This window comes from Tenrec ecaudatus, chromosome 10, assembly GCF_050624435.1.
Source record: "Tenrec ecaudatus isolate mTenEca1 chromosome 10, mTenEca1.hap1, whole genome shotgun sequence".
NCBI classification, from domain to species: domain Eukaryota; kingdom Metazoa; phylum Chordata; class Mammalia; order Afrosoricida; family Tenrecidae; genus Tenrec; species Tenrec ecaudatus.
This window is the reverse complement of record NC_134539.1, coordinates 98,915,638-98,942,110: the sequence shown is the minus strand read 5'-3', so window position 1 is coordinate 98,942,110 and position 26,473 is coordinate 98,915,638. Positions and strand designations below refer to the sequence as shown.

The 26,473-nt window shown below is 44.6% G+C and overlaps 1 protein-coding gene across 1 annotated transcript; it reads left to right on the top strand.

Moving 5' to 3' along the window:
* The first annotated feature begins 1,230 nt into the window (after positions 1 to 1,230).
* Positions 1,231 to 25,150, top strand: LOC142459462 (myosin-1). The gene is made up of 39 exons (XM_075561058.1): positions 1,231 to 1,447; positions 2,833 to 3,072; positions 3,163 to 3,306; positions 3,416 to 3,572; positions 4,764 to 4,791; positions 5,551 to 5,665; positions 5,747 to 5,839; positions 5,970 to 6,033; positions 6,529 to 6,627; positions 6,725 to 6,828; positions 6,974 to 7,112; positions 7,327 to 7,445; positions 7,536 to 7,685; positions 9,795 to 9,965; positions 10,057 to 10,369; positions 10,462 to 10,532; positions 11,778 to 11,865; positions 11,946 to 12,063; positions 12,348 to 12,471; positions 12,598 to 12,734; positions 12,833 to 13,088; positions 14,680 to 14,922; positions 15,076 to 15,252; positions 15,831 to 15,976; positions 16,061 to 16,151; positions 16,233 to 16,622; positions 17,397 to 17,523; positions 18,039 to 18,157; positions 18,312 to 18,508; positions 20,382 to 20,565; positions 20,817 to 20,982; positions 21,072 to 21,196; positions 21,572 to 21,880; positions 21,968 to 22,171; positions 22,743 to 22,868; positions 22,960 to 23,130; positions 23,392 to 23,496; positions 23,820 to 23,915; positions 24,890 to 25,150. The coding sequence occupies exons 2-39, from the start codon at positions 2,869 to 2,871 to the stop codon at positions 25,040 to 25,042; spliced, it is 5,823 nt and encodes a 1,940-aa protein (XP_075417173.1). The 5' UTR covers positions 1,231 to 1,447; positions 2,833 to 2,868; the 3' UTR covers positions 25,043 to 25,150.
* The last annotated feature ends 1,323 nt before the right edge of the window (positions 25,151 to 26,473 follow it).

Genomic DNA, 26,473 nt, shown 5'->3' with positions numbered 1-26,473 from the left:
GAGCACTTGGACATAGATAATCCCTTAGAGGGCCTGGTAGGCCATTGCAACCAATATCCCTAGATACCTGCCTAACTCCAAAGTCAATTGAAAACCAAGTGCAATAAGAATCAATAAGTGCAAACTAGTGTATAGTAAGCAAACTTGGTGCCAGTCCCAGGCAGACAATCCTGATATAAAGAGATCCACGGGCACTGAGTTAAGAAAGCAAATATATTTTTTCAGATGTCTAATTTGCAATATTGTATGACATCTACTATTGAAAAATGAGAAGAATATTAAAGTTCACATATTTTTGGAAAGCACAGTGTTAAATATATCTACCATGGGTAGCCAAGGGAGAAGTTCCAGAACCTGCATCTTCAGACAGGACCCTGTCCTGTTTCCTCAAATTTGCCCTGGTGAGTTTCACAGGCGAGACTGAATTTCAGTTGCGAACAACTTGCACAGAGAACATTAGAGAAGCAGGAAACCCCAGCCTGGCAGGGCAATGCAATTCTGGAGCAAGTCTGAGGCGGGAGTGATGATTTCACCATGAATCAGAGGCAACTGGAGGACACAAAAGAAACTGTCTCCAGTTTCTCTTCGTGAGACCGTTTTAAAAAAAAATTAAATTTCCAAGCATTCTTGCAAAAGCACAATACATTGCAAAAACTGCCCCCCCCACAGAAAACAACGCCCCCCCCCCGCCCCCAATTTTTTGTAACACTCTGGAAAAGAGCAGACACTTTTCTCCCAAGTATAATAAGCTCGCCATCGTGCCAGGAAATTGCAAAGATGCCAGGGAGGCAACTTTGTGAACCAGAGAGCAGTGGCAGGCAACAAAGTCCAGGGATTCCAGGACCCAACTGCCTTTGAAACAACACCTTACATTATTCCAAAGGCAGATCACTTTCAGATTGCCAACCACTCAAATTATTTATAGGAGATTGGTTCATATACTTACCCCAAAGTGAGAGGCAATCTTTCTAATTATATCCAAACATCTTTAATATGAGGGGAATTATGCTTGGAGACCTTCATTGCCAAGAGCATGTTTTGCCAAATATGTTTTAGGAAAGAGGCGGAGGCTAAGTGTTTTCCATATTTGATCCTATAAAAGTGCCCTAGGAATGAGTATGACTTGTCTTTCCTCAGAAGGCTTCCAGGTAAGTGTGTGTGAGGACAGGGCTTGCCTGGAGGCCAGTGAGGGATGGGGAGCAGAAAGCCCTGCCTGGCTGCCTGCGTGCATGCCACACATCCTTGTTCCTGTGGTCCCTGGCAGCCCTTCTCAGGAGGCACCCACGTGCTCTGTGGCAATTTTATTTAGCTGTTTTTCACTGTGTCTACTCACTTCCACCTTTACAGTTGGGGACTAGGTTATTTTCTGGAACTTGCTAGAATTTAATCAGACGAAACATGCTCTTTCTCTAACAGTTCTGACCCATTTCAAGGTTGCATCTGTAAGGTAAGATCCTACTTCTTAACCCCCACCCCCCACCCCTTCTCATTCCCATCAAAATACAAGGCAAATTCTGCAGTGGTGTGGAGAGCGGTCGGTCAGAGGTGGGTGGTGAGTGCTGGTAGTACCGCAAATAAAATGAAATGAAAGCACTTCAACTTAATGGTTGATCATGCTTGTCCTACAAAGAAAACGCTGAGGGGGACTTCAGAAGTAGTTTCCATGAATTCACATCTTTGTGATGCATGAATATGCTTTCTCAGAATTTGGGGGGTTTTGTGCAGAATTCTTTCCATGTCCCGCATTGTGGCTTGTCTTTGGGGTGTTTTTACTCCAACGTGCAATACAACATTTTCCAGATGCTACCATTCATTTACAAAGAACAGGTCAATGACTACAGCTTTTACTCAGCCCTCTTGAACATCAAATGGATAAGTCGAATAGATTGAACCTTTACTTTGGAGGGGGAAATGAGGTGCTTAGAGTGGGCATCTCATTTCACAATCTATAAATTGGAAATTCCAGAAAAGTATCATGGTATGAAAAACGAGTGTGATCATTTTCAGGAATACAAAGGACCTGGTGATAGGCATGCAGTTTGAGTGGGGAAATAGTTAAAACCCACAAAAACAAAAGTTTATTCAGTGCTTGGTGCTTTCACGGAAAAGGCATCACGTTGTTGTGAAATGGATTGCAGGTGATGTTTTATGTTCACAAAGGAATGAGGGCCACGCCCAACTCCCTGTTTTGGCTTTCCTCCCTGTGAGGTTGGTCTTTATACAGCTCCAGGGGCGCAGTCCAAAGACTTTCACCTGGGAAAAATAATTCCTTGAATTTTAACCACATATTCCCATTGTTCTTTGAACAGCCCCCGCCCCACCCACCCCCAGCCAAGCCAGCTGGGAGCCCTTTCTCAGGTGGCCAGCCTATGGTCCCTGTGAAGGGTGCCATAAAGGAAGGGTTGGTTCTCCACCCTCTCGGAGTCCATCACCCACATGGGGAGAAAAGAACCTATGCAGGAAGGTGTCTGGGAACACCTTGCGTTGGTGACCACATCTCAGTTTTGCGTTCAGGGTAAGCCAAGGGTAGGCAATTTACAAAGGCCCACGTTCATCCCAGAGGACACTGAGAGAGCAACTAAAATATCCCGGTGGGTGAGCCAGAAGCAACAGTCTCTTTCCAAGTGCAAGATTTATATCTGTCAGCACTGGAACATTACACAGAAGCCTGACATTTCATCTACAATGCAGCCAGGAAGGTGGTTGGTTATAGCGAATGAAATTTTAAGTGCCCGATGAGCCAGGGAATAGAGCATGAGTGCCTGGTTTAATAGGGATCTAATAGTCAAATTTCTGAATGTATAACGTTTCTTTCCTTCCTCTGCCAAGCAGGGTCCCCACCTGGGCTGCCGACAGTGACCCGCAGCCATGAGCTCCGATGCGGAGATGGCGGTTTTTGGGGAGGCGGCTCCTTTCCTCCGGAAGTCTGAGAAGGAGCGGATCGAGGCCCAGAACAAGCCTTTCGATGCCAAGTCCTCTGTCTTTGTGGTGGATGCAAAGGAGTCCTTTGTGAAAGCCACTGTGCAAAGCAGGGAAGGCGGGAAGGTGACAGCCAAGACTGAAGGTGGTGCTGTAAGTAGATGCCCAGGGATGGTTCGCATTTGGGTTAGGTTAGGTGGGTTCACCCCTTTCTGAGCTGGTCTCCTTTGTCTCACTTGGCAGACTGTGACGGTTAAAGACGACCAGGTGTTCCCCATGAACCCTCCCAAGTACGACAAGATCGAGGACATGGCCATGATGACCCACCTGCACGAGCCCGCCGTGCTGTACAACCTCAAAGAGCGTTACGCAGCCTGGATGATCTACGTGAGTACATCCTCCTAACTATATTCAGGCAGTTGATTCCTGTTTATTGAGAACCAGTAGCGGTTCCGGTCCCCAGGAAATAATGTCACTCTCTGTGATTCGGCCGCAGACTTACTCGGGCCTGTTCTGCGTCACCGTCAACCCCTACAAGTGGCTGCCGGTGTATAACTCAGAGGTGGTGACAGCCTACCGGGGCAAAAAGCGCCAGGAGGCCCCGCCCCACATCTTCTCCATCTCTGACAACGCCTATCAGTTCATGCTGACTGGTGAGTGGCTTAATGGTCTTTCCAAAGAATTACTACTTCATCTTTAGAAATAATCGAGCTCTCTCGATGTAAAGAAGAGCTGACCAAAGAAGCAGAGAGAGGCAGAATGCATCAAAGCTAGGACTGTAATTCAGCTCTCCGGATTCCAAATTCATGAGTACACCCACTACTGCTGCTGCTCCCTCTGGTCAAGTTTGCTTAAGTAGTCAGCTGGCTTGGAAACACGTGACCTATTTTAGGCATTTAAGTAACGAGAATAAGATTGAGTCATAAGTGAATCATACTGTCTAATTAGAAGGGTCAAAATGGGTTTGATCCTTTGTGAGCCTGATTGCTTATTGATTATAAATTGGATGCTTTTAGAAGCATAATCGTCCCTTCAAACCATCAGAGGCCACACGTAATGCCCTCTTCTTGGCTGCAGATGGTATTTGGAGATTATAAACGGGGCTTAGAAGCAATAGAAACAGGAATTGCTATTTATTTAATCTAATTCTGATTGAGCCATGCTCTCTGATTCCGTCTTTTCTTGGACTAAAAGCAAGACTTTGGGGGAAGATGGCTCAGAGTGAGCATTGTAGTGTGTGGTTATTGGACAAGGACTTTTTGTTGTATTTTGGTGAGGTCAACTGGCCCATGTAGAAACTGGATCTCAACCTGAGTGGTTTTAATACTGTTTTAACCTATTAAACTATAGCCCAGACTCCTCTGAGCATCTTCAGCTCTATGCTTTCCTCAGAGGATACCGTGCCATGGCACTTGAAGGCAACTGCAGACTGTGTCTGGCTTTGTAATGTGCTGCTCTTCTTGCTAACCCTAAACGACTAACTTCAACATTTTCAAATGTCAAGGATCTTCTGCCTGAGAAATGGATACGCCCTGGGTTAGAAATGCGTTCGTTTCTTTCCTGACGCGGTGAAAATGGTCACAATCGTGTCTGTAGAGCTGTAACAGGTGCTCGTCCAGGGGAACATTCTGTGGCGGGTTAAGCAACTCGAGAGAGGAAGCCATTTGATGCTTCCCTCTCCAGCTTAAAAGGCTGAGGAATGATCCTATCTGTAAGTTTACAAGAATAGATTGACAGGCTCCACAGAAAGGGGCACTTCAGCTCAGTGCCCCAAGTGTCTGTGTGGACAGGTTTGTGTATGTAATTGATGATGACTCTGACTGCCCCATATTCTTTCCCCGTAGATCGCGAGAATCAGTCCATCCTGATCACGTATGTAAACTGACTCTTTGACTATTAGCATTTTATTCTCAATGGGGACCTTGAGAGACAAGGGAAGACATTAGTTGATGCCCCCAAATGAAACAGTGACACAAGCAGCCCAGAAGTGCGTCATGGTTTCCCTTTATTGCAGGACTTAGACCACATCAAGATGTAAAAAAAATCCATGGCCTGAATGATGCCATTTACTCTTCTTGCCTAGAAAGCACTAGGGCACTTTACTTGCAGTCGGAGATGAAACTCCATCGTGGAGCCTGCTCAGACCACAGTTCAGGGAGTCTGCAACATTCGCCTTTTGATAGTGTGGCCATAGGACCAGTGGTTCATTTGGAAGGAATATTGAGGAATGTCTATCTTCAAAGACCCCATTTTGGTCCCTGGCTTAAGAAAGCTGAAGAATTAGTGCATCTCTTGGTAAAGTGTCTTACAAGTGGTTCCATGTATCCTATGTTTGTTCAGTGGTCACTTTGTGGACACCTCAATCCCCAAGCCTCAGGGTCTGGGAAAACTCCTGGCTCATCTAAGGCCTCTAGAGATAGGTGTTAAATGAAAAGTGAATGGATTCCTCTATCTCCTGTCAGTGAAAAGCAACACAAAGAATATGAGCTCTTTGAGGCGCAAAGAGAAAGATCTGGGAAGTGACAGAGAGGCAGAGGAATAGACGGGTAAACTAGCAAGCATTGATGATGGAAGTACTTTTGCTTGTCACTGAACTCAATTGTTCCCATATGTTTGACCTTTGCTTGGCAGCGGAGAATCCGGGGCAGGGAAGACGGTGAACACCAAGCGTGTCATCCAGTACTTTGCAACAATTGCAGTCACTGGGGAGAAGAAGAAGGAGGAAGCTACTTCCGGCAAAATGCAGGTGGGTCTGGTCACCATGGTTTACAAGTAGGCGCCTGCCTGGGCTCTCAGGTCAACTACCCAACTGTTATTTCCTTTGTAGGGGACACTGGAAGATCAAATCATCAGTGCCAACCCACTGCTGGAGGCCTTTGGCAATGCCAAGACCGTGAGGAACGACAACTCCTCCCGCTTTGTAAGTGCCTTGGTCATAGCGGGTCCTTCCTACCCTTAAAAATGAGAGTGAGCATGTTTGAGTGAGATCAATGGCATATCTTTTGGGACCTTCAAGCATTGAGTGTGATGTCATCTTTTTCACTTACAAGGGTAAATTCATCAGGATCCACTTTGGTACCACAGGAAAGCTGGCTTCTGCTGATATTGAAACATGTGAGTAACAGGACCTCTTACATAGAATCCAAGAATGACAAATGATGGCGTGTTGAACCACCACAAAGCTCATGCTGAGCTCGGAGCCTGTAAAACACCCATCAGCTGCCAAACATGCCAGTGGTTTATGCCAATCTTAGCCATTGCCTACTGTGTGCTTCACCCGCTTCAGGCAGGAGCTAATAATTCTGTGGAAACTTCCAAGGATTTGAAGAGATTATCTGAGGTAGCTCAGCCTCAAGATGAACTTCAAAATTGTTAAATGTCAAGGATCTTCTGCATGAGAAATAAACATGACCTGGGTTAGAAAGGCTTTACGTTCCTTCCTGACAGGGGGAAAATGGTCACAATCAGGTTTGTAGAGCTCTAACAGGTGCTGCTCCTGACAGCTCAAAGTGTTGATGAGAATTAGCTAATAATCCGAAATTCCAAAATCAATGCAGAGTCACTTCATAATGTCCCCCTTTGAAATCCAATGCTCTCTTTCCATTGCAGATCTTCTGGAGAAATCTAGAGTTACTTTCCAGCTAAAAGCAGAAAGAAGCTACCATATTTTTTATCAGATCATGTCTAACAAGAAGCCAGATCTAATTGGTAAGAAAAAACACTTAAAACTTCACAGACTAGAAGTGAAGGGAGCGTAAACATTCTATGTAACGTAAACCATACTTTCTGAATTCTATGTACCCAGAAATGCTGCTGATCACCACCAACCCGTATGACTTTGCCTTCGTCAGCCAGGGAGAGATCACAGTCCCCAGCATTGATGACCAAGAAGAGCTGATGGCCACGGATGTAAGTCCCACACATAGACAATTTTTTAAAAATCCACTATGTGTATGAATGACAACATAATGTACACGTGGCCACCTAAGGATACAGTATAAATTCTAGTAGGTCTCTTCTGCCCTAACTTTGGTCCTATCATCTTTGCGGGCAGAGTGCCATTGACATCCTAGGCTTCACTGCTGATGAGAGAGTGTCCATCTATAAGCTGACGGGAGCTGTGATGCACTATGGGAACATGAAATTCAAACAAAAGCAACGAGAGGAGCAAGCTGAGCCTGATGGCACTGAAGGTACCAAATGATCCTCCATCTGGGTTTAGTGAGAACACATAGGCCAAAAAAGCCCATTCCAAACTATGTCTCCTTTAAAGCTAAGTCTCCAATGGACATATACAAACCTACCCCCACCCAATGTTTCTATAAAAGTATTCTTTCATGAGTTTGCCCCTATGAGTTGTGTGGCCCGAGGTAGGTCATGTTAGTTACCTGAATTGTGTCCCTGCAGTTGCTGACAAGGCAGCCTATCTCCAGGGGCTGAACTCCGCTGACCTGCTCAAAGCCCTCTGCTACCCCAGGGTGAAGGTCGGCAATGAGTACGTCACCAAGGGCCAGACTGTGCAGCAGGTAAGTGGAGAACTTCACCTAGTCATGCACAGTGCAATTCTTCATGACACGTCTTGAAGAAAGCTAACCAGCATTGCTCTGTGTGGGAAGGTATACAACGCAGTGGGTGCTCTGGGCAAAGCCGTCTATGAGAAGATGTTCCTGTGGATGGTGACCCGCATCAACCAGCAGCTGGACACCAAGCAGCCCAGGCAGTACTTCATCGGGGTGCTGGACATTGCTGGCTTCGAGATCTTTGATGTGAGTGAGCAGAAACCTGGTGACAAAATTTTGTAAGTCTTGCTGCTTCAGTCAATAGTGGAACTAGTTTATTAGAAATATCCTCAACACATACTAAAGTGACACAAGACAGGGCAGGATTCATTCTCTAGCACTTTCAATTACCAGTTGCATGAACTTAGATAATAAGACAAATTATTGTCTGAACAAATCCTTGTGAAAATTTACTAGTACTTGTGTATAAAGCAATGAGACTCCAGATTACATATTTGCTTCAGAGATTTTACTGCCAGTGAGCTGAATTCTGAATTCAAACACCTTACACCCAGGACACATATTCAGAGCTCAGTACATGGTGAAGAACACAACAAAGGTGGCCATGGCAGCAAAGGTGGAGGTGGGGTGGGGGTGGAGGGTGGACAATGACAGATTCTAAGAATGATTTTATGATTCCAGTCTGCCTGAGAAGTGAAATATGTGTTTAAATGTGAGGAAAACCCTGGATAACCAGGTTTGGAACGTGAATAATGGCATTGCACAGACACTCAAATCCATCTAAGAGAGGCTACCTCTCAAGGAGCTTAGGAAAGAAGGCTCACCTGATGGCAGTCCCTCAGACGTGTCCGACTCCGAGGTCATATTTCTGCATCTTATACATTTTAAGAGTGAACTGAGAAACATTGCATGGAAATTTCTGAGTTTAAAGGACAAGAGCAGTTCTAGCAATTTCCAAGCAGATGTAAGGAAGTGAACAATCTTTCTCCAAGCAAGGGTGAGAACAGCAACCCAATTTAAAAAAAAAAAGATTAATAACAAATAAACAAACATGAGAGTATAAATTTATAATCTCTGAAATTTATTTTTTCTCAACAGTTTATTGAAATATGAGTCACATCCCATATAATGTGCCAATCTAAGGACAAAACCCAATGGTGTTTAGTGTCCTCACTGGTATGCACAACTCTCCCACACCTTGATTTTAGAACCTTTGCGTCATCTCCAGAAACCACATACCCACGAAGGAATCACTCCTCATTCCTTCTTTCCCCAGACCCTGCCAACTACCAATCAGCTCTCTGCCTCTCTGGATTTACCTATTCTGGGAAGTCCATACAAAGAGAATCAGTTATAGTGCTTGTGACCAAGTCTTTTCACGGCCCTTTGTGTAGGGTACCAGCACTCATTGAATAGATTATCAGCAATTAAGTCGACAGCTAGTTGTCCTGAATAGTAAATACAAGGTGGATCTCCTCTCTCCCACCTTGATGGCACATTCTTCTTCAAATAGCCCTGATTCTCAGGTTATTGTACTCATCATACAGGCTGAGTGTGTAAGGTGACAGGATACAACCCCGAGGCACACCTTTCTGAATTTTCAACCAGACAGGATCCCTTTGTTGTGTTCAGCTACCTCTTGTTCTGCTACACAGATAGCACAAATATATTTCTAGAAATCCCCAGTCTTTTCATGTGGCCCATAATTTAGTATGATCCACACAAGCCAATGTGTTGGCATAGTGGATAAAACACAAGTAATATACTTCTGGCATTCTCAGCCTTCAGCCAACTATCTATCTATCTATCTATCTATCTAACATATATCAATATCAGCATTGATATCCCTTGTTCCATGTCCTCTTTTGAATGTGGCCTGAATGTCTTGTAGTTCTCTGTTGAGGTACTATTTATTGCAACTATCTATTAAATGCTCCATAAATGTTAAACGTTTTGATTTTATTCTTTTTATTAATAACAACATATGGGCAGTAATGACAATTGTAGCTAGCTATACAACAAAACTACTAGTAGTTAATCGTTAAGAAATCTCTGCCCCCCAAAAGTGAAAATACAAATTAAAAAAATGTAATAGACTCAGTACTTGCTATCCCCATTGAAGAATAATTATACTATGTGTGGTGACACCAGTCAGCAGCAGCAAGAGATGAATAAAGGGTGGTGGTGGGTGGGGGGGAGAAGCTTGTTACTCCAATGAGCAAGTTATACCATCTGCAGAGGGTCCTTAGTGGTTGAGTAAGTGGGCTAACCAATAAACCAAGAGAATGTAAGCATTTTCCCACGAGAACCTTTAGCTATAGGTTGTGTGTTAATTGCTATTTTCTACCCCCACAGTTCAACAGCCTGGAGCAGCTGTGCATCAACTTCACCAACGAGAAACTGCAACAGTTTTTCAACCACCACATGTTCGTGCTGGAGCAGGAGGAGTACAAGAAGGAGGGCATCGAGTGGGAGTTCATCGACTTCGGCATGGACCTGGCTGCCTGCATCGAGCTCATCGAGAAGGTATCACCTTTTTAATCAACCTAGCCACTTCTCATACACTCTGCAGCTCTTTATTGCCATGCATACTTACCCCGTGTGTCTTCACGCCTAGCCCATGGGCATCTTCTCCATCCTGGAGGAGGAGTGCATGTTCCCCAAGGCCACAGACACCTCCTTCAAGAACAAGCTGTATGAACAGCACCTGGGCAAGTCCAACAACTTCCAGAAGCCCAAGCCTGCCAAAGGCAAGGCCGAGGCCCACTTCTCGCTGGTGCACTACGCCGGCACGGTGGACTACAACATCGCCGGCTGGCTGGACAAGAACAAGGACCCCCTGAATGAGACGGTGGTCGGCCTGTACCAGAAGTCCTCCCTGAAAACCCTGGCTTACCTCTTCTCGGGGGCAGCAGCTGCTGCGGAAGCAGGTAATTTCCAATAACACAGATCTTTTACTTAGTGAAGAAACACAGATGGAGGAAAACGGTTGTGTGATTTTTGTGCTTTCCTTGCCCGGCAGAGGCTGGCGGTGGAAAGAAAGGGGGTAAGAAGAAGGGCTCTTCATTCCAGACTGTGTCGGCTCTCTTCAGGGTACAAATTTCAATTTCTCTAATTAAATTCAGGACATTGAACTTGACTGTATTGTGTAGGGGAGGGAAAGCAATATTGCATAGGTTCTAGAAGTGTCTGTGACTCACGGACAGAGGTCCGCTGGTAGCGGGAGAACTGAGTTTTAGCGAGGTTTGGCATAGTCTAGAGGAGAGAGCTACATATAAAAGAGAAATGGGAACCAGGAGGGAGGAGAGTAACTTGTAGAAGTCAGTATCAAATGGCAGAATTCAATTCTGGAACAGGAGAAATGCAATCCCTTGATAATTAAATTTTCACTGGGGCTGGGTTGAATTGTGCATGGTTTTTATTGAGCCTTTGGAAGCATCCAACTAATTTAGGTGCTTGCATTTTCATTGGAATAGACTTGAAGTGGACCATTTTGAAAATTTCAGGTATAAGAATTGTGCGGAGAATTGGAGGCTGAATTTGAAGAAGGATCTTAGAAATCAGCTGTGGGAAAAACTAACTCTGTAGGGTATAATCACCATTCTCTTGGCAGTCCCATCTTTACTGCTCTGAATTGAGCTTCAGAAAAATAAAATACAATACCCCAACAGAATTCTGTAGGTTTGGAAACTTTAGCTTTTTGGAAAGTGACTTATTTTTCTGCCCATTCCAAGCATGAGATATTTAAAGTCCACTTTTTATGGAATCTGCAGGCCACAGTCCTGTACCTGCAACAAGGACTAAGCCTATAATAGAGGGACAGATACAAGTAAAAGTCAGATAGAACGTGAATGTTGGGAAAAGAATAAAATGGGGGATTTGGAGGAAAGCATTAAATTAGTACTAGAACCAGGCCATATTTCCAGGCAAAAGAGCATGGTTGGAGTATTTGCCTGTATCCTGGTTGTCAATGTAGCTGGTGGGGTTGAAGTGCTGATCTTCCAGTTAGCAGCTGACTCCTTAACCATTGTGGCACCAGGGCTCCTTTTAAAATATGACACTAAATTTAAGATGTGTGTTAGGAAAGCAGCGAACCAAATCACCTTCGCAACTTCCTACAGCAAGTAGAAAAATGTATCTGCAATGCACACATATGAGACACAGGAGGATATGTTCAGACTGTGGATTCAGAGAGAATGCTGAATGCTGCCAATTCCAATCTGAACATCACTCATTATAATTTTGCCAGTGCTGTAGATCAAACTAATTATGTCTGTAAGTAGGAATGTAGTACAAAAGTAGGGCATTTTAAAGTGAAACCTTTCTATGGTTCGACAGGAAAACTTGAACAAGCTGATGACCAACTTGAGAAGCACTCACCCCCACTTCGTGCGCTGCATCATCCCCAATGAGACCAAGACTCCCGGTAAGACACTTCCGATACCCAGATACGCTCAGGTGGGTTTGCTTCAGTCCACAAATGAGGTATGTGTATTCTTCCTTTAGGGGCCATGGAGCACGAACTTGTCCTGCATCAGCTGAGGTGTAATGGCGTGCTGGAAGGCATCCGGATCTGCAGGAAAGGATTCCCAAGCAGGATCATTTATGCAGACTTCAAACAGAGGTGAATTATTTGAATAGGTTTATTGTTACTTTAATTTATCAAAGAGAGAATTCTTTATTCTTTCCCCCAAATTGAAGAGCACTTAAATTAATAGACTCTATCATAACAGACCAAAAGTTTGAAGTCCTTTGAATATACAAAGAATAGAAAGAAGTGCTGATAGGGCTTCTTATTTGTGCTTGTTAGACTCGCCAGTGGCTATGATCTCTCTATAGAAAGTCAAGATGAATTCTTGTTGATGACATTAGCTAATGTCATAGCATGCATTTGTTTGACTCAAACAGATACAAGGTGCTAAATGCCAGTGCTATTCCGGAAGGACAATTCATCGACAGCAAGAAAGCTTCTGAGAAGCTGCTGGGGTCCATTGATATTGACCACACCCAGTATAAATTTGGTCACACCAAGGTGTGTATACATTTGGTCACCCAATAATATGTTAGATTTCAGCTAAGACAAACCCTGCCCTTTTGGAACGTGGTGTAGATAATATAGCACCAAGTGATGACTGATCCGAACGTTGCCCACTTGCAGGTCTTTTTCAAAGCGGGTCTCCTGGGGCTCCTGGAGGAGATGCGAGATGACAAGCTGGCCCAGCTGATTACCCGGACCCAGGCCATGTGCCGAGGGTTCTTGGCCAGAGTGGAATACCAGAAGATGGTGGAGCGAAGGTATGAACAGGGATATTTTACTGAATCCCACCAGACTAAGTCTTGTTGCTCTCCTTTCTGTTATGAGCTGACGTTGAACATTTCTAATCATATCACAGAGAGTCCATCTTCTGCATCCAGTACAACGTCCGTGCCTTCATGAACGTGAAGCACTGGCCCTGGATGAAGCTGTACTTCAAGATCAAGCCCCTGCTCAAGAGCGCGGAGACTGAGAAGGAGATGGCCAACATGAAGGAAGAATTTGAGAAGACCAAAGAAAGCCTTGCAAAGGCTGAGGCCAAAAGGAAAGAGCTGGAAGAAAAAATGGTAGCACTGATGCAAGAGAAAAATGACCTGCAACTTCAAGTTCAATCTGTGAGTTCAACATCAAGTTCAATTATGAACCCGATTTTGGCAATCCGATGCTAACTTATCAACTCCATATGGACTAGGGAAAAAGCTACACATTACTTTACAAAGCAGCTGACTATTCATATTTCCTAAGTCACAATTCCTTAGAATGTTCTCCATAACTGAGGATCCTGTGTTGTTGAGAAGGAAAGAAGATGAATCAATTTCCCTTCCCTCTGTAGTTTTTCTAGAAAAATATTGAACAGGAAATAGATGATCCCTGCTCTCTAAGATTTTCCCTACAGAAAAATACAAATAAAGACAATGAAAAAGACCAATATTAACCGTGATGAACAGTGACGGGGGAAGAAATGTTTTGATGCCAACATATCAACTTGCAACCAATTCTGTGTTTCATCTACAGCTCCCTAGAAACTGTCCTCTCAGCTGTATTTTTAGAAAATCCTCCAGTGCCTGAAAGAAAATGATCATTGCAAGAGATATTGGCAATACTTTCTGTAGATAATGTCAAATTTTATGCCAAGCTTGAAATGAATGTGAACAATTATGATAATTGATCTCTTTTGGATGTCCCAGCAAATACTCAGCAGCTTGGGGAGAAATATTTGATCTGAGGCAATTGTCTAAATCCATGTTGAGTAACCCCAATGACAAGAGCGTCCAGTTGCTGCCTGCCATAAAAGTCATCCAGAGAAACAGTACGGGTACACTTGATTTCTCTGATTTAAGATGAGGGATCAAAATTGATCCCAGTTGGGCCTATGGGATCTGGACACTTATCTAGGTCACCTTGTGACTTCCCCTGTATATCATGCACATTAGGTTTTCCCAAGTGGAGGAGAGTTCATCAAGAATCAAGGGATACGTGAAGGGGAAACATAAACTTGACCTGAGCATACTACTCTCCTTTCAGTGTAATCTGAGCTCAGTTCAACATTATCCCACCAACTATGCATTGAATACATTTCCGATTAAGAAGGCACTAGGGGTAAAATTTTGAGCAAGCGCCGTGGCCTTGCCCTCACAGACTTTATGTTCCAACTCCCCTTTCTTCCATAACATGCATGCTTGCTACTTCTCTAAACATTATCTGGATTTTGTTTTTCATAGTGGTAGAATATATATAACATAAAATGAGTAATTTCTAACATTTTAAGTTTGGCACAACTTATATTCTCAATGTTGTGCAGGCCTCATCACTATTTCTTCCAAAGCTTTTTTCATCATCCAAGCACTCCATTTGAACAGGTCCCTCACCCCTGAGGAAGACACCCAATGCTTCATTGTCTCAGATACTAAAACTTTCAAACACTAAACATTAAAGAAAAAAATGACTGATCTGAAATGACATACCAACACATTAAGCCCAGCATATTTGTTTGTATCATAATTTCAACACATACCATGACTTAAATTACTTTTTTTTTGTTTTTCTAGTATCATGACAATTGCCCAATGAATATATACTGAGTAATTAGAAAGTCTATAAATTAATGTGTGGCTTCACAACAGCATTTACTTGTTTCACTTCAAATATTAATAAGATCTAAAAATATTCAAGGAACTAAAATCTAAATGTATCCTCCCTTCTCAGGAAGCAGATAGCCTGGCCGATGCAGAGGAGAGGTGCGACCAGCTGATCAAAACCAAGATCCAACTGGAGGCCAAAATCAAAGAGGCGACAGAGAGGGCTGAGGACGAGGAAGAGATCAATGCGGAGCTGACGGCCAAGAAGAGGAAACTGGAGGATGAATGCTCAGAGCTCAAGAAAGACATAGATGACCTTGAGCTGACACTGGCCAAGGTGGAGAAGGAGAAACATGCCACAGAGAACAAGGTAGGAGCCATATGCATGTGAACGTGTGTGTGTGTGTGTGTGTGTGTGTGTGTGTGTGTGTGTGTGTATGTGTGTGTTCTAAACCATGGGGTTCCCATGAAATGAAGTCCACCCAAACACAACATGGAATGCAAAGCGTTTTTACTCCGTAAGGTGAAAAACCTCACAGAGGAGATGGCAGGCCTGGACGAGACCATCGCAAAGCTGACCAAGGAGAAGAAGGCCCTCCAGGAGGCCCACCAGCAGACCCTGGATGACCTGCAGGCAGAGGAGGACAAAGTGAACACTCTGACCAAGGCCAAGATCAAGCTGGAGCAGCAAGTGGATGATGTAAGTGTAGTATAATGCAAATGTTCTACTTGGTAACAAAATAAGCATAAAATTTTTATAACCAAATGCGTATTATCAAGCGCCTTTTATGCTTAAGGAATATAGATTATCCATGATATAAGAGACCAATCAAGTCTATTAAGAAATGGACAATATGAGCAAAAAGAATTAAAGGAAAGAAAGGCTAGCTTGGTACCCCAAGGAAAGTTTTACAAAGAAGATGGGTCTTCCATTGAGCTTAGAAGATGAGTACACTATGAAAGCCTGCAGAGGACAGAAGATATTCTGAGCAGTGAACACAAGAATTAAGAAGGTGTAGTAGTGATCAATGAATTATCTGTCCCAAGAGCAAAAGGGATTATCCATAAGGAATGGGGGAAGATAAATTTGGCTTTAAAGAGCAGGCAGACAGCAATGAGAATGGACATGATGAAACAAGTCTTCTCAATCCAGTAAAATATTAAGATACTTTGGTGATTAGAAGATGCCTGACAAAGAAGAGGGTGTTTAAAATGTCCACTTGGGATGGAAGAGGGTGGCACTGGCAGGAATTGTACTCATGGACGATTCACTTTTAGCTTGAAGGGTCTTTGGAACAAGAGAAGAAAATCCGAATGGATCTAGAAAGGGCCAAGAGGAAACTGGAGGGAGACCTAAAATTGGCCCAAGAATCTACAATGGACATAGAAAATGACAAACAGCAACTGGATGAAAAGCTTAAAAAGTAAGCACTATGGGCCCAAAGGGATTCATGGGGGACATGAGCTCTTCATATTTCTGTAACTGACATGAAGTGCTTCTTTCACAGGAAAGAGTTTGAAATGAGCCATCTGCAAAGCAAGATTGAAGATGAACAGGCCCTAGGCATGCAGCTGCAGAAGAAGATCAAAGAGTTACAGGTAAGTGTAAGAATTCTATTAGTCCGGCTCAAAGAGGCCCAGTTAGAAAGGAGCTGAGTTTATGCTTTCCACCACTCCCAGGCCCGCATGGAGGAACTGGAGGAGGAAATCGAGGCAGAGCGGGCCTCCAGGGCCAAAGCCGAGAAGCAGCGCTCTGACCTCTCCCGGGAACTGGAGGAGATCAGCGAGCGGCTGGAAGAGGCTGGAGGGGCAACTTCAGCCCAGATTGAGATGAACAAGAAGCGAGAGGCTGAGTTCCAGAAAATGCGCAGAGACCTGGAGGAGGCCACCCTGCAGCACGAGGCCACCGCGGCCACCCTGCGGAAGAAGCACGCGGACAGCGTGGCCGAGCTCGGGGAGCAGATCGACAACCTGCAGCGGGTCAAGCAGAAGCTGGAGAAGGAGAAGAGCGAGATGAAGATGGAGATCGATGACCTGGCTAGTAACATGGACACTGTCTCCAAAGCCAAGGTATCGTGTTTTAGGTCAGAAAGGGATTTCTGCAAGATAGTTGTGAATTAAACTTTCAAAGACTATAAACTGGCAGTAGGAGATTATGGCAGTGCAGCGCTGAGAGCTGGTTGAGCTGGGGCCACTTGGGCATGGCAGAGGCACGGTATACACTCTGTATTTCATATTAACCAGTTGCCACTGAGCTGATTCTGCCTCATGGGGACTCTCAGGATATCAGAACAGAGCTCTGGTCCATAGGTTTTCAATGTCTGCTTTGTCAGAAGCACAACACCAACCCTTTCCACCAAATTGCTTCTGGGTGGACTTGAACGCCCAACCTTTCTGTTAATTATCGGTCACTTAACTATTTGACCAGTCAGGGATTTGCAGGGAACACTTAAGCTCTTCCATATAATGAATGCAATTCAACTATAGATACTGAGCTGCCCTTTTCATCTTGTAAAACACCTCACTTGGATTTGACTTTGTTTCTTTTAAGTTCACTAAACTAATTTGCTTCTCAAAAAACAAACCATCTCATGAGTATCATCAGGTACCCGGATGGTCCTACAACAAAGAAGGCAATTTAACCAAGGCGTGAAATTCCCACCCTGGCGACATTGTGACTAGTCTGTGACTCTCATGTCCTGTGGTCTCTGCTGTTTTGTTGTTTACAATAATTGGCTCTCAAAAGAAGTGGGTACTGGAGCTTCTGTGAGATGCTCCGATTGTTGACATGTCCCATGCGCTCCATACTTGCCCCAAGAGCTTTCTACCACTTTCTGCATGTAGGGCAACCTGGAAAAGATGTGCCGCACCCTAGAAGACCAAGTGAGCGAACTGAAGACGAAGGAGGAAGAGCAGCAGCGGCTGATCAATGACCTGACGGCTCAGAGGGGGCGCCTGCAGACTGAGTCAGGTGAGCCATTTGCTAGCATTGGCCTTGAAGGGGAAATGTACCTGACAAAAAGCACTGAAATATTTCATTGGTTTGATTTACCAACTCAAAAACTCACTGCTATCAAGGCATTTTTGACTCACAGCCACCCGATAGGACCCCTGAGAACTGCCCTTGAGAGTTACAGAGTCTGTAACTCTTTATGGGAGTTGAAAGCTTCATCTTTCTCATGCACACGGGTTGGTGGTTTGAAACTGCTGACCCTGCAGTTAGCAGCCCAATGTGTGACCCGTGGGAGTGACAGCAGAGACTCTCTGCTTTGGGTAATCCAAAATCCACAGCCCTCCCTTCATTTCCTGGGTTGCCCCTGGTCATGGCGTAGACTTGCTTCTCTGGGTTGAAGTGAGTGTTGGTGGCTAATTGGAAATCCGCAGTCTCCATGATATTTCCGATCCTCTCCCTTTCTCTGCTCCAGTTTTCCATGTACAGCTTCAATTTCCCAAGTGAGATCATTTTCGGGATGTTGTTCTTTACAGGTGAATATTCACGCCAGTTAGATGAAAAAGATTCACTGGTTTCTCAGCTCTCCAGGGGCAAGCAGGCTTTCACACAACAGATTGAGGAGTTAAAACGGCAGCTTGAAGAGGAGATAAAGGTAACCCCCACCTGGGGGGTGGCCAGCCCCACTGGCTTATGATCATCTGCCTCTGCTTGCGTTCACAGACTTCCTTCTAGTAGTCTAGAGGGAGCTTGGAACTACACGCTACTTCAGCAACTCAAAAGTAAACCATCAATCTCTATGTTTTCAGGCCAAGAGCGCTCTGGCCCACGCCCTGCAGTCCTCGCGCCATGACTGTGACCTGCTGCGGGAACAGTATGAGGAGGAGCAGGAAGCCAAGGCCGAGCTGCAGAGGGCCATGTCCAAGGCCAACAGTGAGGTGGCCCAGTGGAGGACCAAATACGAGACGGACGCCATCCAGCGCACAGAGGAGCTGGAGGAGGCCAAGTATGCTCTCCCTCAAAACTCACGGCCATGGAGTCCATTCTGACTCCTAGTGACCCTATAGGACAGAGCAGAACTGCCCCTGTGGGTTTCTGAGGCTGTAAGTCTTGGTTACACTAATCTCTCTGTCAACAGCCACAGTTTATCTGCTGAAAGTACTATGGTTAAATAGGACTGTCGTTGCCAAAGCCTATATTAAAAACTGGGGAAAACACGCACGAACGTACATGTGAACAAGGAAAATAAACTCAGTTGTCTGGAAGCTAGGAAGAGAAAGGACGTAAAGACAGAGGAAGCTGATTGATGGTGAAGAGACAACTGTTGATGCCCTTCCATCACTATGCAAGTGCAGATGCAATAAGGGTTGATGGCACGCTCCTGTGCCTCTCATTCCTCTTAGCCTCTAATAGAAGAAATGGTCCCAGTTGGTCAGCTTACACCAAGAACCAAGCCTGCTGCCCTCCAATATCACTGTAATCCTGTAGAACAAAGTAGAACTGCTCTATAGTATTTCCAAAGCTGTAATACTCAAAGAAGCAGACGATCATGTCTTTCTTCCTCAAAGCAACTTGTGGGCTCAAACTGCCAGCCTTTTAATTAGCCACCCAAATGCTCAACCACTGCCACCCTAGAGCCTCTGAGACTGGCATGTGGGAGAGAAATAATTAGACTTCAAAGCACATCTCTCCCTGGGAGGCGTCAAAACATGACTATTTGGAGGGAGGAAAAAGTACTAGACTACTAAAGACCAAAAAGTAGGTAGGAAGTTCTGTAATGAGAAAGAAAAATGTTAAGTTCAATAAAGGATTAAATATTTGATGCAGTTCAAAAGTTCAAGACTGAACGAAGTAAGAAAGGGAATCTGGACAGGAAGAGATCCACTTATTTAAGAGAATACTTGAGGCGGGGCCTGTCATTCATTTTGTGTGTGATGTGCACAGTAGATAGTTGGGGATGTAAGGCTTGGGCGCACACCACGGAAGAGATTCTGAAAAGAGCTCTTAAAGCAAAGTGTATATGGATTTGGAAAGGCTTCATTTTATTAAGGTATTGCTGAAAAGCTGGGGGGACATAAGGGTTATCATTATTGTTTAGTGCTATTGCGATGATGCCGCTTCTTAGCGACCCCAAGTACAACAACGAAACAATGTCTGGTTCTTGCTACATCAGAGGCCCTTGTTGCAGCCACGGTTCCCGTCCCATTTCACCGAGGGCCTTCCTCTTTTTCGTTGACCCTCTATTCTACTACACGTGCTTTCCACTCCAGGGATACAGTGAAAACATAGAAAGTCATTTCTGCTTCATCTGAATTTAAGTCGTCATACGTTTGAGTTCTTAATGTGTGACAGCATAAAGAATACAAAAATCAGTAAGTGATAGAGTACCCTCTGGTATAAAAACTTAATGGAAACGCATACCTAAATAAGAGCAAATTGGGGTAAATGTTTCTGTTCTATAACATTCACGCACTTATTGCCACTGAGTCAATTCCGACTCAGAATGACTCGATGGACAGGGTAGAATGGTCCCTTGTAAGTTTCTTAGATTGTAATTCTTTAGGGAATTGTCTCATCTTTCTCCCTCGGCATGGATGGTGGTTTCAAACTGCCAACCTTCTGGTTAGCAGCCCAATGCATACAAAACGCTGGCTTTGTATGGTCGTAAATGTCCTGAAAGTCAGATTATGAAGAATGGTAATAATAAAATTCAGGTTTTTCTCAGTGTTCTTCAAGTAAAGAAATGCACTAATACAGAACAGGACTTTCAAAAAAAAAGTCAAGATTGAAGGCAGAGTCTTAATCTCTTGTCCCCATTTTGATATACCCAATCCTGCTGATGGCCCCCCACAATCTACACTCCATACTTCACTCTGCAGGAAGAAGCTGGCCCAGCGTCTCCAGGATGCTGAGGAGCACGTCGAGGCCGTGAACGCCAAATGCGCTTCCCTGGAGAAGACCAAGCAGAGGCTCCAGAATGAGGTGGAGGACCTCATGATTGATGTGGAGAGAACCAACGCAGCCTGCGCAGCCCTGGACAAGAAGCAAAGGAACTTTGACAAGGTATTTGGCACCAGTTCTGATTCAGCACTCAACAAGGGATGGGTTGAATCTTCGCGGGCTTTATTCAATTCATCTGAGAGCTGTTCTGAGAGGCTCTGGCTCCGTGGGAAGGTGGGGGATGGCTGTGGTTTCCTATTTTCCTCATTCAAAATTATTTTGCACTCATAGATCATCTCAACTCATGCTGTGTGCTGTCTACTTAGCCATCAAATCGGCTCGAGTGCATTTCTTGACAATCCCTTGTCCTTCAGGTCCTTGCAGAATGGAAACAGAAATATGAAGAAACTCATGCTGAACTTGAAGCTTCCCAAAAGGAGTCCCGCTCACTCAGCACCGAGCTATTCAAGATCAAGAATGCTTATGAGGAGTCGTTAGACCACCTTGAAACCTTGAAGCGCGAAAACAAGAATCTGCAGCGTGAGTTGGCCTCAGCTTTTCCATAGCCAAAGACTCGTGAGCATGGTGTCCTTCCCTAAACAAATTGGTTTCTTTTTGCTCGCCAACAGAAGAGATTTCTGATCTCACGGAACAGATCGCTGAGGGAGGAAAGCGTATCCATGAATTGGAGAAAATCAAGAAGCAAGTTGAGCAGGAAAAGTCTGAACTCCAGGCCGCTTTAGAGGAGGCAGAGGTAGGTCTTTTACAATGTGTTCAAAAATGATCACAAGAGGAAGTCTGCACGAGAGGATTAGCGAATCAAAAGAAACATATTTTCAACCCTGTGTACTGCGCATAAGGATGGAAAATTAACCAGGAAGACAACACATATGGTCATGTTTCAGAAACGAGGTCACACTGAGAAAGCAAACATGACTAAGAACTTGCCTTCAAGGGAACAGACTAGTTAAGGAGACAGAAATAAAATTAACCACAGGCCAATGCAAATGTTTTTCTATAACAATAGAATAAATATGCATATGGCAGCAATACGCTAGGAATAAATTTTTGTTGCTCAAATACCACCTTTTTCATTCCCCTGCTAATATCATGTCTAACTCTCATTAAGGCATCTCTTGAACACGAAGAAGGGAAGATTTTGCGCATCCAGCTTGAGCTGAACCAAGTCAAGTCGGAAATCGATAGGAAAATTGCGGAAAAGGATGAGGAAATTGACCAGCTGAAGAGAAACCACATCCGAGTGGTGGAGTCCATGCAGAGCACGCTGGATGCCGAGATCCGGAGCAGGAACGACGCCATCAGGGTCAAGAAGAAGATGGAGGGAGACCTCAATGAGATGGAGATCCAGCTGAACCATGCCAACCGCATGGCTGCCGAGGCCCTGAGGAACTACCGGAACACGCAGGGCATCCTCAAGGTAAAGGGATCCAGGCACGTCCAAGAGCAATTGAGGTGAGTGGACCTCTGCGGACACGGTGTCTCAATGACGATGTTCATGGCACAGGATACCCAGATCCACCTGGACGATGCTCTGCGGGGCCAGGAGGACCTGAAGGAGCAGTTGGCCATGGTTGAGCGGAGATCCAACCTGCTCCAGGCTGAGATTGAGGAGCTGCGGGCCACTCTGGAGCAGACGGAGAGGAGCAGGAAGATCGCCGAGCAGGAGCTCCTGGATGCCAGTGAGCGCGTACAGCTGCTGCACACCCAGGTGGGTATAATAACAGAATAATAAAAATACAGTGGAACGAACGTGAAGTATTTGCTGAGCTCTTAAACAATGACAAACAGCGACACAAACACAAAAATGATAGTTGTCAACCAGTTGACTGTGATCCCCACCCCCAGGTGTGCAGAGGGAAATTGCACTCCATGAGATTCTTGGGATAGTGACCTTTCAGAAGTCAGCCAGGTCCACTCTCTGAGGTGCTTCTGAGTGGATTGAGACCATCCACCTTTTGGTTAGTGGTTAAGCACTTAACCCATTGCACCACCTAGGGATCCCTCCTCTAATCTTAGGGCTCCTTTAAGATTTATTTATCATGGTTCATGGAGGGAAACCCTTAAGCTCTTTAAATTTTAGATTTACTTGTTTATTTATCTGACTGGTGATACCAGAGCTGATGTTTTTTACATATATGTATATACTGTCTACTCAGCCCATTTATAGCACAAGGAGGTATTCTAATTAGTTAATTTAATTAGTTTCTGAGTTCACGAGAACATTGAGCATTCTAATTTTGCTTTGTGTACTTAATACTTAAAAACTATGTATTTACCAGAACACCAGCCTAATCAACACCAAGAAGAAGCTCGAGACAGACATCTCCCAAATGCAAGGAGAGATGGAGGACATTGTCCAGGAAGCCCGCAACGCAGAAGAGAAGGCCAAGAAGGCCATCACCGATGTGAGTGGACGGCAACGCAGCGGTGGCCACGCTGGAATGTCTCTGTGGCACCTGGAAGCTCTCCTACTCCATGTTGTTCGTTCCTTCCTAGGCGGCCATGATGGCCGAGGAGCTGAAGAAGGAGCAGGACACGAGCGCCCACCTGGAGCGGATGAAGAAGAACCTGGAGCAGACGGTGAAGGACCTGCAGCACCGCCTGGATGAGGCGGAGCAGCTGGCCCTCAAGGGGGGCAAGAAGCAGATCCAGAAGCTGGAGGCCAGGGTGGGTCTCCCAATCGGGATATATTTCCAATACAACCAATGATTTTGAATCCTTAATGCTGCTCAATGATGTAGGACACACAGAGATGAACAAAAGCTAATCCCATTTCCTCAAGAGCTTATAATGCGGGCAATTAGTTGGAAATGCCTAACACTACCTGTAGAGCAGAGTAAACGAAGTACTGCATCATTTGAAGCAGTGTGGATCTAGTTGAATGAATGGATCATACTCAATGTTTTCAAAATGCCTTTCTCCTTACAGGTACGTGAGCTGGAAGCCGAAGTTGAGAATGAACAGAAGCGCAATGTGGAGACTGTGAAGGGTCTTCGCAAACACGAGAGAAGAGTGAAGGAGCTCACCTACCAGGTATGGAAAATGGCCTTTCTGAATTTTGATCCCTGGCTGCAAGGGACAAGGAGCCCGGGTGGTGCTGTAGTTAATGCACTCAGCCGCTGACTAAAAAGTTGGCAGCTCAAATTCCCCAGCCACTTTTTTGGGGGCTCGGTATGGCAATCTGCTCCCATAAAGATGTATAGCTTGGTACACTGTTGCTCTTTGGCTTGGAGTCAAAATTGACTCCAGAGCACTGGGTATGCTTTGTCTTGGCAAGAGGTTTACAAACAAATGTACAACTAAATGGAGTGGCATTTGTGATTTCAAGGAGCTCACTCTATAAAACGTTGTTTCAGACTGAGGAGGACCGCAAGAATGTCCTCAGGCTCCAGGACCTGGTGGACAAACTGCAAGCGAAGGTGAAAGCTTACAAGAGGCAAGCTGAGGAAGCGGTGAGTTCACAGCTACTGGGAGAGGTTGCGTAGCCTCCAGTTCTTCAATGTGTTCAGGCCAACTTAGTTGAAAGGATGATTTAAAAAAGATGGATAAAACCTCAAAGGAAAAAAACAATGAAAATGATTGATGGAAGGGCTTAAAGGATGAGAAGAAACCAACCACTTGATGAGGTAGAAAAGAGCTTAGGGAGGGGAAAGAGCAAGTGCAGAGAATGATTCAAGGAAACGAAAGGAGGGCAGGATGTTTGCATTGCTGTTACGTGCCGTCATGTCAGATCCGTCTCATGGCACACAACAGAAAGAGATAGCTCCTGGTCCTGCACCGTCCTCACAATTGTTCTTATGTTCCAGTCAACTGTGGCCACCATTGTGTCAATCCATCTAGTCGAGGGTCTAAATTGAACTATTTAATTACATGATATGTATATTATGTGCTAATAAAACCTGTTCTAAAAGGAGAAACATTTTAAAAAACGTGAGACGGGGACTTAAATAGGACCTGCTTTCTCAAGCTCACCACTATAAATTCAAGTCTAGTCAGACACCATTCAGACTACTTTCAAAAACAATGAATGCCTTTAAAAAAAACTGCATTAAATGGCAATAATTTCTACTCAAAAGGGCACTGGTTTATATTCAAAACTTTTAGACTGTGGTACAATAGAAATGGTTTACTTGCTTGGTTCCTGGGGTTCTGAAAGCCAAGCTGGAAACTTGGCAGTATTTAGTCACCACACCTCCAATGTCATGTTGTTTTTTTTGGAACATTTTGGAGACAAACGTCACCTGTCCCTCCTTGTTAATTCCTGTTTAGTGATCATGACAGGAGATCATGTTTTAAAAATATAGTCAAGAGCGGTTATCTTAGTTTCTTAAAAGATTTCCGAGAGGGCATCCTTTTGAAGTTACAAAGAACTGAAGGATCTGGGAATTCTGAACGTTGCTCCTCACGTCTGCACTTCTCTTCCCAGGAGGAACAATCCAACGTCAACCTGGCCAAGTTCCGCAAGATCCAGCACGAGCTGGAGGAGGCCGAGGAGCGGGCTGACATCGCCGAGTCCCAGGTCAACAAGCTGCGGGTCAAGAGCCGGGAGGTGCACACCAAGATCATCAGTGAAGAGTGATTGACCGAAAAGCTGCCCGGTGACCAGAGAAACGCACAGAATGTGAAACTCTTGGTCACTCTGTTTTGTACTTAACGGATTTTTGCAGATAAAAAATTTACCTGCAAAGACTGGTCTTATTATTTTTCCCCTCTTCTTCAACTCCAGAGTTGTCCATGTATCTTTTATACCCCAAGGAAAGAAAACCAAAACTGTTGGCTTACATGTCATGGAACAGTGCTTACTCATGAAGATGAGACTGTGCTAGAGAGTGGTCAGGCCAATCCAGCAAGCCCCTCACGGCCCTTTGGGAAGCAGGTGAAGCCCAAAGGTGTATCTGTCTTAGGCATACAGAGCATAGAGTGTTAAGTATGACATGTTTAACTCACTTGGCAAAGCATCAGCTAGCTTTCAGAACACGGATTCTCACTAATGAAATTATTGATTTTTCTGTGTAACATGACAGAAAATCTTTGAGCTTGACAGTAAGTAAAAGTCAATGAAGAACACAAGTTACTTATAGGAAAGAAAAAGAGAAAGAAGGAATTCACTCTTGTTAATATTTGACATGGAACTGTTTACTATGAATGCAGCGACCTTAGCTTAAACCGGTGGCCAACTGGCCAATTCTGACTCCGAGAACACCTGTGCTTCATAGAGTCTTTAATGGCTGTTTGGTCAGAAGTAGAGTGCCAGGCTTTTCTCCCAAGGTACTTCTGTGGATAGGTGTCTTCAAGTTTATTCCGCTTTATAGCAACCCTCTGTTCAGCAGAAGAAAACACTGCCATCATGTTTGAGCCCATTGTTGCAGCCACTGTGTCAATCCATCTTGTAGAGCGTCTTCCTCTTTTCACTCCCCCTCCACTTTACCGAGCACAAGGTCCATTTCCGGCGACTGCTCTCTGCTCATAACATGCCCAAGTATGTGGGGCAGCATCATCATCCTTGCTTCCAAGGAACACACTGCTATGCTTCCAAAGAAAATGTGTCTGTCCTCCGGCAATTCATGGTGATTCCAATATTCTTCCCTGGGTGCTCTCGATGGACTCAATCTTGGAGCTTTCAGTTAATTAGGGCACTGTGCTGCCCCTCTGCCTCTCACACAGACTCAAACTATAAGGATATGAACTATGCAGTGGGGATTAAGTGGCCTTGAGAAAGAATTATGCTCCATAAGTTTTCTGGCCCCTTTTAAAGTACGGCATGTTTAACTCTTTGCCATCTGCTGCAATTTACTGGTTTGAACAGGGAGCCTCCTGCCTGGTTATCATGTTTGAATAGAAAAGAGGATTAAAAAATGAGCATATTTTGTAATGACCCACACATGCAGATGCTTTTGTATAGTCAAGAAAATGCAAGTTAACATTTCTAAGAAGAGCATATTTTTAATATCTGCTCCTCTGATTTCATTGAAAATGTCTGTGTCTGTTACAACAGACAGGACAAGGTTTC